Here is a 13,954-nt window from a genome sequence, read left to right as displayed (position 1 = left end):
AAAGAAAAATAACTCAGTACAAAAATGACTCAACACAAAAAACTACGAAAAACTTAAACTATATTAAATTGAATCAACTTTTACACGTGTTATTTTTGTTTGAGTTATCACTTCTGGGTCATTTGGTCCTGGTACACTTAATCGTGAATTCGCAATTCGTGCACCTATGCAGGTTCACATTTTTCCCCAAATTCATTCATAGATCAATTTTCCTCAAAGACGCGCCGAAATTACGTGGGTTCAGGACGGTATCGATTTCCATAACGCATATCATTCGCGGAAATTTAAAGCTGTACGAAAAGTAGTGTGGAGAAAAAAATTTGCAATCGAATTGATATCAGGGCGAAAGATGCGAAAAGATGCGAAGCCTGGCGGAAAATGAAACAAGAACGTATAACACGTGGAAGGGGGAGGAGAAAAAAAAATGGAAAGGGAAGAACGGAAGTACGTAAAAAAAGGAAACTCTTTTTGTAGGAAGTGACAAATGAGGACGAAGAACCTCGGAGCAAGAAGAAGAAAATCTGCTCGATTGGACTGACTGATGCAGCACGGTACAAACCTCGATGATCAAATCAGTTCTCACAAGTCGTTGGGAAGAAGATGAAATATAGATTTCATAGATTGTACATTGAAAAATTTCGATAGAATGAAAACGTGCGAAAAATTCGCGATTTTTTTTTTTATGCCTTTACTGAAAACAATTTTATTTGTTGCAGTAACTAGAAAAATTCAGTAAAACAGGTATCGATAAAAAAAAACTGTTTGAATATTGTTGGAATTACGAAAAACGAGGTACGCGTAAACATTTTGCGCTATCGTCGGTTCTTTTTTGCTAATTGCAACGCAAAATCAGTTTCCGAGGTTTACTCTGCTTTTTTAGTTAAACAAGGCTTTGACGTCAATTTATCGTCGCACAAGCGTTAAATTTTCGCAACAGTTGCAAGAAAATATAGTAACAGCGATCGTAATGAGAAGGGATAGTAACGGATACCAGACTTTCCGGTAACAGCTAGAAAACCAATTTTCATTTTGTACCTAGGACTATATTTTTCGGATTGTGGTAAAAAATGAAAATTGTTAAGGACTGAGCGGTAAGCGGAACTAAAAATTTCTCTCAAATAAAAACAACGATATATCAAGGCAGAAGAGAAACGGAAGTGAATTTTCGTTCCTAGTTGATTTTTTTTTATTTTTTTGTTGATTTTTTTCATTTCGCTAGATTTTTAATTTCCGTAAAACGTTGCTGTGCGCAATCCAATTTATCGTGGACCGTATATTGTACATATAACAAACATCGGAAATACAAGACAAGTGGAGGAAAAAACGGATGGATTGAAGGCGGGGGAAAAAACATTCTCAAACCCTGTTCGGATATATATTCGCGTTATCGGATGGCAGGTCTCGTCTGTCTTGAATTCCACGAGTTTTTTAATTTATTCACCGAAATTTGTCCCGTTTATTTTTTTGTTTTAGGTTTCTAGGAAAAAAAGCCACGATCTACACTTACGGATTACCAGTTATTTTTCTCCTCCTACTCTCCGGATTTTATCTCGTCAAGGCGGCCATTGTTGCAAGGTGAGTATTTGTGCATCGTCAATGCTTAATAAAAACATTTCAACTTAAAAATGTACGAAAGAACGTTGTATATTCAAACGATTGACAAAATCAGTATTTGCAAGGTAGAACAAAAATGTGTGACGAATAATTATAATTAAAAAAGTATAAACGAGAGATTCGTTTGTTTGTATAACTTTGAAGAGATTCATACTTTGGTGTTCTGTTTTTATTTTTTTATTTTTTTAATCACGATGTTTTTTAAACAAACGTTGATACCCTATTTTGTATCTTTCCGTGGTAAAAAAAGGTACACGTGCAGCATGCAGCTTGAGATAAAGCAGCGGGAGAAAATGAAAAAGAGGCGAACTCTCCAGCTGGTTTTGTTCCTGAAGGTTTGCTTAACTGTTGGCTTGGTCGCTGGTTGCGGGGTTGCGGCGAGAATTTGGGAAATTCCATTCCTGTGGGCCATGTTCTGCACAGGTCACTCCTTGCAGGTATGTAAAACCTGCTGTCCGCGTGCCTGATTGTCATTACCAATCGGTGCTCTCGCATGTCACGAAAAAAATCATTTTTTTTTTAACTCGTAGCGATGACAAGATGCGAGTTTTATATTTTAAAGTGGCAAAGCACGGTCCAAAATCCTATCGCAACAAGACTTTCGGATGTGCGAATTTAAACATCCAAAAAACCGCGTGATTTCACTTATTTTTATTGTTTTCCAAGCTCGACTCAGGCTGAAAGTAGAGCTTAAATCTGTGTCATTATTGTTATTATTCAAAGCAACTCAATGCAACGACTATTTGTGAAAGCGTTTTCGCTGATTTTTGTGTTTTCAATTTCGAAGAAATAAAAAAAAAAAAACGAAAAGAATGTTGTACCTCATCGAGCAAAAATGCGACAAAGGTACGAGTTTATGCAGAACTAAAAATAATGTAAATAATAAATAAAACAAGTAAAAGAGAAGAATCCGCACCCACGTGTCTTATCGCTCATGCAGCAAAACCGAGTAAAGAGCAATCTTCCTCTCCCCTCACCGCGATTCTCTAATCCCGAGGGTGAAAGTCATCAAGATAAATACGGAGAATCGCTCGGAGCGAATTCGTTTTTAATAATACGCAGTGCTCGAAGAGAAGGCCGAAATTCATCCGAGAAAAGAGGGAGGGAGAGAGAGAGCGGCAGTCAAAGGTCGTTGAATTTCAACGATTATACGCCTACAGTGAGGCGTGCCAATCGGTAAATTTGACGGCTTTGAAGCTCTCGATTCTAAGGAGCTGATAGAGGGGTGGGCAAACAAGAGAGGAAAGAAAATATCCCTAATATCGCTCGTCGAGATATCTCGCGGAAAGAGGATGAATAAAAAAAAAAAAGGAGGGGGGAATAAGATAAAGAAAGAGACAAGTGGAAGAAAAGAAGAATATCATTTTCAACATTTTCGGGGGTACAGATAACGCGACGTTTCACAATTCCCTCGGGATCGACGTTATATGACTATAATAACGATTAATAATTGCACGATCCAGAGTTAAACCGAACATTTCAGAAATCCCCAGAGATAGCTTCGCCTCCGTGATTTTGAGAAGAGAATAGGAAGAGTAAAGTTTCGGTGTGATTTCCCTGCCTTAAAAATCCCCGATTAAGAAAATTTCGAGCCGATCGTAGGCAAGGAAATATGTGGGTAATAATGTCTCGAAAGAGTGAGGAATAAAATTGCCCCAATTTGTTGTCGATACTTGCGATGGGGAAATTTTACTTACGCTCTTCGTCACCTTTTGTTAGATCAAAAAAAGTCTTGATTTCGGTCCAAAATCACTTTTTCGAATTTCGCCGAATCTTTACGTTTTCGAAACTCTGGAATCCGAACAACAGGTTTTTAGAAAAATCTCGGTCTGTCCGACAAACTCCCGCGATGATCTCGGAAATGGATTGATGAAAAAAATTGAAACTTGGAGGATTTTACGATCAAATGATGGGCATGAAAAATTGCTGGTTTTTTACACCTGACACGTTGTATAAATCCGCAAATTCTGCAAGATCGCAACGCTCGAGAGAGTCGCAACAAAGTTGCAGCATTTTGTCTCGCGATCCTCGCGGTGTTACATAGATATAGCAATGGGGGACCGAGCTTTGCCAATGCGAGCTTTCGCCTAGCTCGCAATTCTATAAGGTATACGTGGGCGTAGCCACAAAGCTTTCCACTCTCTGTTAATTGCTTAAATTGTTGTCGCAGGGATTGGCCGTCGCTCTGTCAGTTGCCTGCAACTGCCGAGTTCTTAAAGTCTACTCAAGGCGAGCGCACAAGCAACCAAAACAGCAGGTAATTAATTATCTCTTGAATTGTCGCGGAAATAATTTCGTTTCGAAAGCCACGCTTAGATTTCAGTTTCCGTTCTTTCTGTTCTCTTGGCAACGATCAATTTCAAGTGGTTGACGAAAATATTTCCAATTTCCATTTTGTAAAATTCCTTTCGTAAATTGTACAGAACCTATTTCAAGAAATATTTTTCCTCTCTCTTGTTTCACAGATCGCCAAGTCGTCGAGTATGCAACTTCTAGCTCCGGCACCGGATCCGGTGTAAAAGAAAAGTGCATTGTCGCACAAAAAAAAAAATATGATACATGATTAGGAAAGAGAATACACATTTTTATCCTGTCAGATATATACATATATATATACATATATAGAGAGAGAGAGAAAGAGAGTATATTATATCACAAGTATAATTGCCGATCCAGCCCCTTACCTAATAATTATATCTATACCCCTATTTTTTCACGATCTTTGTATTCAATCGTTAGTCCCGCTTGCACAACCTGACGGCTTAGGCTGCTCAATAATTGACAGGAATTCTCCTCGCTCTCCTACCTTTGCACTCTGTATTGTTGAAAATGGTTGGATCGAATTTGAAAAATTCACGTACAAATTGTTTGCTGAAATATGTCTGTATCGACTCTGAGTAGTTTTTACGTGTAGTATGACAACCGCTCTATATCTTAATAGAAATGAAAAATGGATCTGACTCTTCGCAGGAGCGGTGAAATTAACAATTTAACAATTGAAATATTAAACACTGCGAATATAATACGTGGAAAGATTTTTTCAGATTCTCAAGTTTTTGTAGACGCATAGAGGTATGCGTATATATAAACGAAATGTTCCTGCAGAAATTAAATTTATTTGACAACCGGTGTATTGTACCTCAAGTTCGAAGTATGATAGAAAATTTATTTTCATTCGTTCCCAATAATAATACGTACAACGCGACGGAACGGAGCCTTGAGAAAATAAAGAAAGAAATTAAAAAAGTAAAGAGAGGAAGCGACTGGTCCGTAAAGAGGAGAGAGCAAAAGATTACATTCCACCCTTAAACTCCGACGCCGTGAAATAAATTATATACGTTATGTTCAAAGATATTCTTACGCAGAGAAGAGCGTATAGATCAAACAGCGTCGTAATTAAGACGTTGCGAATGCTACTTGCCGAGAAAAAATTATACATGTATGTATAAACGACAATTGTTATGAGGAATAAGAAGATAATGGAAAAGTATATATGATAGTTGTTAAAATGAAAAACTGAAAAATAAAAATTAAAAAAATAAATATAGGGTTACATATCAGTGTAAAATATATTGAATACATTATAGCCAAGAAGCAAAAAAAAAAACAAAAATTTAATTGATCAAAATTTCTAAGATCCCCGGATGTATAATTGATACAAGTTGTTTGTTATATTATAGCGATTAATAATTCATATCGAGAGGAACCGCTGCAGCTACATTATAAACATTTAAGCATTTTTCTATTCATTTATACTATAATCACTGTTAATAACTCGAGAAAATCTACCGGTGAAAAGATGGATAGTAGGTAATAATCGTAAAAATAATCTCACAATTGGATCGATGATAGATCGAACATTATTGTACAATATTATGATTGCTTGATTAAGCGCGTGTGTCGGATCGATGTAAAAGAAAAAAAAAAAAACTAGGTACGTATCAGTAATAATTATAAACTACAATCGATGAAAACCCCGGTTCGTTCGAATTGGAATTACATCGGTAATCATCGTAATAAATAATCGTGATGTAATATTGGAAACGACGTACAGTATACACCCAAGATTCAGACCCGAGATACGATACGTCGAAGTTTGGTATAAGCTGATAGGAGAAATTGATAAAGGGAGCAAATCAGCGACACAATGCGTCATACGGACAAAGGTTAATTATCCGATAAGCCCGTACACCAACCTAAGCATTGTATCCGACTCCGCGGATTTCAGTGAGTTAATAAAGTTGACTTTTCAAATTTACCGCCGGCGGGCGCGGAAACAAAAAGAGAGCGATAATATAAAAGAACGAGAAAACTACCGACTAGTGTCTACTACTGGCTTCAAGCAAGATACATCTATACGTATTATATAAAGTGTAGATGTAAGTTCCGTGTGAAAAGAGTCTTTTGTCCTTGCGCGACCGTTGCGATGTTCCATGCGCAAGAGAGGCAAGCAAACAAGTTTCCACGCATGTGTGTTTCCCGCGACGATGTTTATAGTGTATACTGTGTGTGCAATATATACCTAGGTAAATACGTACCGAACGTACAATACCGGCCATATGTACAATAAGCACAACCGCTCGGCAAACATGCAATATACAACGCAACACACCCCTCGATGTCGATGTGTGTTAGGGCGGGTATAAACGCATACCTACTTCCAACCAGCAGCCTGAACTCGAGTCTGTGTCTTTCTCGACCGTTGAGTTCGGTTTGGAGTAGGTGTATAAATAGATATAAATATATACCTATGTATAATTTATACATATACGCATATAGTACGTACTTACGTTATTACACAGTCGGTAACGATTAATAAATATTTTGAAACTTCAACGAAGCGCAGTTTTCATACGTCAGAACTTATTGGTATACCTACATTGACTGAGAGAAATTTTTAGTTCAGGTTAACGCTCGGTACTTAACTTAACTATTTTCATATTTTACCACAGAATTTCTAAAGAAATACTGAATTTTTCTGGTTACTGTAACAAATGAAAATTTTTCTCAGTGTATTCCGGAATCCCATTGCGATTCAATATGGCGGAGAACGTAGCCTCGCGACTCGCCGTATTTAATTTTGAGAATCGTTTTTTCACCCGTGTTTTACTTCTTGTGAAATGGATGAGGCGAATCGCAAGTCTGACAGCTTGCACGAGGTTTCGCTTGCTTTGATAAACGCGGTGGAATATCGGAAAAACGATCAGCTGATCGCGCTTCTCGACGCCATATTGTTTCATGTTCCAATATCACTCGTCACGCCGTGGTGTTACAGAAATAAATCATCAGCCCTTCTTTAATTTAAATTCTGACTTCAGGTGAAACGAAGAATTAACGTAAAATTACACCGCGTTAATAACGAACGCGGTCAGAGGTAAGTGAGCGAATTAACTTGGTATATTTCGTGCCTGAAACAAGAAACCTGTGATTACGTGCCTGCGGGCTGTCTAAAGATTACCATTATTATTAACTTGTAACTAATTTCATTCACACCAATGTAACAAGAAGAATAAGTCTCGAGGCTTCAGAGAACTAGGGAAATTTTTATTCCCGCCCATACAGCGACAGTCGGGGAAGAAAATTCATTTCCTCGACTAACCTTCTACGTCAGAGCTGCGTTTCAAACACCGCGTTGTATTCACCCGGTACGAATGAAATAAAATAAAAATAAACGCACGGTAAATAAGACGAGAAAAGTGTATAAATGAGGGAAGAAAAAAGTGAAAGAAAGCGAAGGGAGGGGGTTAAGAAGAAACTTTCTTCACCATCTTTACGTTTAATCGCCCGGATAATCTTAAACCAAATTTACCATCGCCCGGCTCGTATCGTTGTCTTCGTCATTTATTCACCGCGTATATAATCGTACAAGGGTTTCTTTATCATCGTTACAGAGAATTTCATCCCCCCCTAACGCCGATTTTCCATGCCCACAAAGCGCGGCTGTGTAACCGTGACACATACCTGTACAAATTGTACACCCGTATTATACTCACACCTGTACATGGGTATATACTAATAAGATTTACTCGAGGGAAATCTCCCTTTCAACCCTGGATTATAACGGCGGAAAGTAAAGGCGGTGACAAAGGTACCTGCAGCTACGCTAGCGACCGTTGACAGTATCGCGAAGTACCCTAAAGTCTAATGGCTTGATCGTGTAGGAACTTTCAGAACAGCCTCGGCTCTCTCAGGATGCTCGGAAAAAAATCACAAGACAAAAGTTGAAAAGCTCTGACTGAAAACGATTCTGCTCAAGTCCGGCTCAATTGTAAGAATATCTCATTCGACGCGGTCGGGAAGAGAAAAAAATTCAAAGCCACCAATTTGAACGTTAAAAAAGCCGAATTAATCAGAGAAATTACATAACTGCGTCGTTTCTTGAATTGTCTTTATTTTTTTTTTTTTATTTATTTTTTTCATTCGTCGCATAAAACGGATTTTCGCATAGCAATAAATACGCATCGTCTGAGATGAATGTATTAACCTCAGTTTACGGCAGGAAAAGAAAAATGTGTGAAAGGTAATATCTTTATAAGGTACGTTAAAATCGAGGGTGGACGTAATATTTAACGAAATCAAAATACTCTGCAGGAAAACACATCGAGCAAGAAATCGAAACTGGAATGAATGTAGAATTGAATACGATACGACCGATTCAGTTTTTGCTAGGGTAAAAGGTGAGTTTGACGCGATAAAAAAATATTTCAAACAGCGTAACAACCCACGAATATTGAGGGTGACGAAGGACGCCGAGACCGTTGACAGGATCAGAAATGAGCACAAGTAACCGAGACGACGCGATAATATCGCCGTGCAAATATCTGTTTGTGTAAAGTTATAAGCCAATTATATACCCGGGTGAGCAACGAACTTGTCGGTGTAAAAGTTATACAGGATTGTTAACAGAGGCGAATTGTAATTGAAAATTGAAGAGTAAGCTATAAATAATTATCAAATGCACGAAGATCCAAAAGCGAGTTGAATGAATTAGCGACGAATACCTGATGTGTAAAAAAAATTTATTAAACGGTGTTTACAGATGACGGCTGATTCTGTTCATAGTGCGCTGCACTAGTCGTTAAGTATTGTAAATAATCGCGTCGACGAATCGCTTGAGATAGACGCGAAAACGCGATGCGATGTAATTTTCAACGACCCGATCCTTGTGGACTGGAATATCTCCGGGTGACTCAGTCGCGTGTTGCCAAAAAAGAACCGGAGAGCTTTGGCGCCAGGACGTCTGGAGCCTCCTCATCGACCTGCACATCCAGCGGCTCTCGCACTCTCTCTCTTTCCCTCTCTGGTAGCTAAAGCAGCTGGTTTGACGCAACCAAAACACGCCTGGAGAACGCGAAGGTCGAGCGAAATCTGCGCGTCACGGAAGTCAAGACGTCATGCGAATCCGAGGGGAAAAATTTCGTCCGTGAATTCGGTACGAATAGCGGCCGTTAAAAAAAGTTGGAAACGAGGAAAGGTGAGAAGAGGATATACCTTCCGAAATTAAAATTTCCATTACCTTTATCGTTATTTCCAACGATGATAAGTGAACGGGAACTGATGAAAAACATCCCCAAAATTTCAGAGGAATGAATCTGAGCAAATTCGAATAACGCAAACTGACGCGACGTATTAATGGCAATTTGAGAATTAGAAGCGTTTTTTTAAATTATTATAGATCGTTTAAAAGGATTAAACTTTTCAAGTATTTGTTGTTCGATTTTTAATGTTTTTCGACTCAGTCTCGCCGCCAAGTATTTCAATTCTATAACTTACTTGCACAACCACTATACGATTCAAAACCAATCACACCGCTTCATCACGTCACGACACCAGCGAAGCTGCGAGCACTGACTGAGCTTTTGCTCCGGTTTTGCGTACACACCTCATTTAGCCAGGCGTTCAGCCGTGACTTAAGAAGAGTCGTGTTTTCAAAACACTTAGATATAAACTGATTGCGAGCCTGGATTTGTTGGCACGAAATTGTCGAAACTTCTGAACACGCAACGAGAAGACTATAGATAGTGGATATTTGGAAAGATTTTTTATTTTATATAACAGCGATCGCGATCATGGTTGTAGAATAATTGCACAATTCGAAAGCGAGGAATTAGCGGCAAGAAAATAGTAGAGGTCTTGCAGTTTTAAGATTCTCGCCTGTGAAATTCACGTTGTAGAAATAATAGAATGTAATATTTTATACTTGTAACCGCAGAGAAAATTTCACGAAAAATTTAAAAGAAATAATTTTAAAAAATAAATAAATAAAAGAGAGGTATTAATGACGATTGAATTTTTGATATAATAGGACGGGCAATTTTCGAACCCTAAAAAAAAAATGATTCTTTCTATTTCCCGGGTAGGATCGATCGGGAAAAGTTTGCCAAAGATAAGATTACATTCCACAGCTCGCGGTGATTTATATGCAGAAATTACAGAATTTCCCGATTCTGCAACCGTCTTGTTTAAACTTAATCAAATCAAAAGATAATCGTGATTCGCACTCTCGGCTCTTTACCGCGTTTATAAATTCCGCAACGCCCTCAGGCTGAATTCTTCAATTTCAGTTGATTCGAAATAAACACTCGGTATATCTAACATAATGACAATCGAATATAATGAACGTATTTTGGCAGAAGGTAATTGATTTAACGTGCAAAAAGTTGATAAATAATTCATTGGTTAAAAACGAAGTGCAAAAATTAAAAAAGCTTATTTCCAAGTAATCATGCAAGTCGAGCATTTCTTCAATACCGTGAGATTGAAATTTGATTAAGTCGATACTGCAAGCTTGGAAAAATGGGAAAAAATTTGAACAACAACTTTAGTGATCGAGTAAAATAAAGCTGCGAGCAAATATCGCGAAGCGGTTTTCTTGAGACGCGTCTGAACCGTAACTATCTGTGAATCATTGCGTTTGACATTAATGGAGGTTCAGAAGTGCGGGACTTGTACAGTGCCTATACCTATATGAGAGGTGAATTTAATAACTCAATAAACCGCGACCCGCCGCTTGACCGATTATCCAGAATTCCCCACGTTTAATAATCTCACACCGCGCACATTTACTTACAGGCGTGGGTGTAACGCCCGATCGAATTTGCACACCGCAGCTCTTCACCTACGTATTATTATGATAGCGAGCGGTATTTCAGACGATGATCGATGACCCTGCCAATTAAGGACGGCGCGGGCGGTTCGCCAAAATTGCGCGAAATTTCTAAGGCGTCTTTATTACGCCGGAGGCAGGCGGACGGACTCGACGAAGTCCTCGAGGATCCTGCAGACGACCGGCAGGATCCTCTCGGCGAACTCTGAGGACCCTCATCAGTTGAGCGAGTCTTTCGTCTTCTAAGCTCTCGGGACGTGTAACCTTCGTACAACGTCGAGTTGACAAATCCCGCACTAACGGCTCGTTGTTCGATAAATGTTTTGAGTTCGCTGAATCTTAATCGGCGCAATTTGGTTTCGCGAAATCAGGAACGATCGATTGTTCTTTTGTAAGCAACTGTGCCGCAATTACGCGCCAATTAACCGAATAACGCAAAACTGATTTTTCGCTGTTGCACCGGAAGTTGAATTTGTAAGAAAATTTTTATTACTGCGACGATGCGAGTCTGCGAGTTTTCTCTTCCACATCCGTCAAAGTAAACGCGTGTAACAATCTCTGATAAAATACCGGGCTGAGTAAAAGTTTATTTCACATTTATTCTTTCTGCTTGTTTTCTTATACCTTCTTTTTCGAAACAATCGTTATGTTTATTCATGGTTTATTGATTTAGCTGATATTCCCGCGGTGAAAAGCCTCGACCTTGCGTTTAATACCCACATCACTTCAGTGCCTGTATTCCAATCTTACAATGCATAAAAAAAAACTCACAGCGAATGGAAATGAATTTTGCACGAAATGTTTCCTCCGCACGAACTGCGAATACTATTATTATTAACGTAAACATCGGTAGTGCGGATTGCTGTATAATTACTTGCGAGTCATTTCTTGTTCTCGCGACGTTTAAAGTACAGGGTTAACCATCAAAGATATGTATAGAAATTGTATAAAGATTTTTTAAAATTATATAATGCGAAAAATGACTACTATCTGAGTTTTCGTCTCTCGGGTATTAGAAAGATAATAATATTATCACGTTGACGCGAGGTCATCGGTACGTTTCATCTGCTAGTGACATTTGTAGTTCGAGTAAGCTCTCAGCTGTTCAATAACGAGCGTGGGTTGTCCAGCAGAAAAATTCTGTCCTCCACGATTCGCGGTGTAATTATCAAACGCAGCCCGCGTGCTTCGGAATGTGAAAGAAAAAAGTACCTACGCAAAGAAAAAAAAATATACAGCGGAGTCGAAAACGTGCGATAAAAATACCTCAAGCGTAAAGTAATACGATTGCCCGTACGTCACTTTTTTTTAACAGTTTTAATCACGTCGATTTTAACAAAAACGGTAGATTTTTAAATTTATAATTAAATTATTATTATTATACGTCTATAATAAATTCAAAAGAACGATTCCAACGATTTCGGTCTCTAGAAGTGGCGTCAAACGATTCTGCGTTGCTAGGAGATGTATCGTCAAATTATACCGTAGCCGCGACAAAAGTATAACGAGCGAATAATTCAATTTGAAGATTAAATTCACCTCAGATTGATATATCACGGACGTACAGTTCGTTTCGTGAATATAAATTATCATCCGTCGAGAAGTCGTATTGTAAAGTGAGCCATATTACAAGTACTTTGGTATACTTGTATGTGTAAAAACTGCAAAAATTATAAAGGGCACAAAAGTTATCGGATCTGTTGAAAATGTTCGATCGAATGAAATGTAGCAAAAATCACGTGTTATACGTGAGGCTGTTGCGAGAGATTATTATTATGCGTTATTTGAACTTCGCAGAGGCAGATGGGCGAGTTGAAAGTTTGATATCCTTGAATTGTTTCTCGGTAACGATAACACGAGGAACCGGAGTGGGCGGCGGGTTGAATCTAGAAATGAAATGAAATTTAAACAGAATTAACTGTCTCAGTGAAAATTGGCCGACGTGACGAGTAAAAGCGTATTTGCCGGTGGAGAGACGACGCAGAATTTGATGTGGTGGTTTCGCGACGATACAGACATCAGGTAGTGAAAAATTTCATAGCTTACTTTTCTCTTCCTCTTTTTCTTTCGAAATTTTAGTAGGAAACGAATCAGTTTCAAAGCCGTATAACAAAACGATAGCTGGAACGCAATTCAGAACCGTGGCTATAAGAAAGCAAATTGTATGCGATTGCGAAACGAGTATAATAAAAGTAAAAATAATTTAATGAAATCCCGCAGGAACAGAGCCGGGATATAAAATATAAAACGATTTCTTCGACTCGTGCGAGCTCAACAGTACGCGAAACTCAAGAAGGAGAAAAGAACTTTTGTCACCCTACTTTGTATGTATTCCGAAACGAAGTTTTCTCGACTTGTAAAGTGAACCTGCGGCAGAAGCGAATGATTTATATCAGCGCCCTGGGCCTTTCAGGAATTTCCGCAGCTTCCAGGAGAGAATCCGAAGCGCGAAAGCTGAGAACGTACGCGGAGAAAGCACCGCGCGGAGGCTTTTTTCTCGCCCAGCTTTTTCCTTTTCTTACTCTTCAAATCTGTTTCACCTTTTATCAGATGATGGCTTTCCGGGGAATTGAATCTCAAGTTTTAAATATTTACAAGGTTGGATAGTGCAGCGTGCGAAAGACCTGCCGAATCGCGTTTCATCCATGACCCTTTACGTAAAATGCTTTAACCGTTAAAACTCGGCGAGAGAAATACCTCAGCTCTACTTATTGACAGCTTTTCCAAGTGCACAAAGTGCACTTTAAGCCCGGAAATTGATCGAACGACCGCGTTCACGATTTCGCAGAGCTTATATACATCGTCTCGTAGGTTTTAAAGGAGAAGTGCTAAAGACCGACAAAAAATGTACGGAATTGTGCAAAATTTTACTGCGCGGCTCTGTAATGCGAGGTGAAAATTTCTAAAAATTTATGAAAAGTAGAATGGCATAAATTTTACTAATTAGCGTGGTCATTGTATATGTTGAAGATTTCGAATCGCATAAAAATTAAGTTTCGATCATTTACAGTTTCATTGTAATGGTTTGAAAAATGATTTCATTTCCTTTACACCGTCCATTTTTGGTAATTCCGATACATCATCCCACGGCATTTTAAATCGTAGATACGGATGAAAGGAGGATTTACGGTAGCTTTTTTCGTTTTTGCCATCTGCGAACTACACAAATCATGAAATTAAAGGGCAGAAACTTTCGCGAATGGAAGTTACGTTATAGGTATATTTCGAGATATT

The 13,954-nt window shown here is 38.6% G+C and overlaps 1 protein-coding gene and 1 long non-coding RNA gene across 2 annotated transcripts in view; one reads left to right on the top strand and one right to left on the bottom strand.

Moving 5' to 3' along the window:
* Positions 1-6,450, top strand: part of LOC124217837 (cadherin EGF LAG seven-pass G-type receptor 1) — an 80,103-nt gene extending 73,653 nt beyond the window's left edge. The window contains exons 5-8 of the mRNA XM_046623939.2: positions 1,474-1,575; positions 1,865-2,051; positions 3,785-3,871; positions 4,080-6,450. Coding sequence (XP_046479895.1) covers positions 1,474-1,575; positions 1,865-2,051; positions 3,785-3,871; positions 4,080-4,133 — 430 coding nt within the window. The 3' untranslated portion in view covers positions 4,134-6,450. The remainder of the gene's footprint in view (positions 1-1,473; positions 1,576-1,864; positions 2,052-3,784; positions 3,872-4,079) is intronic.
* Positions 1-9,463, bottom strand: part of LOC138190915 (uncharacterized) — a 116,855-nt gene extending 107,392 nt beyond the window's left edge. Inside the window, exon 1 of the long non-coding RNA XR_011177016.1 lies at positions 9,131-9,463. This is a non-coding gene — a long non-coding RNA (uncharacterized lncRNA). The remainder of the gene's footprint in view (positions 1-9,130) is intronic.
* Positions 9,464-13,954: the final 4,491 nt, after the last annotated feature.

This window comes from Neodiprion pinetum, chromosome 4 (genome assembly GCF_021155775.2).
Source record: "Neodiprion pinetum isolate iyNeoPine1 chromosome 4, iyNeoPine1.2, whole genome shotgun sequence".
NCBI classification, from domain to species: domain Eukaryota; kingdom Metazoa; phylum Arthropoda; class Insecta; order Hymenoptera; family Diprionidae; genus Neodiprion; species Neodiprion pinetum.
The sequence above is the reverse complement of the archived record's forward strand: the minus strand, read 5'-3'. Positions and strand labels throughout refer to the sequence as shown.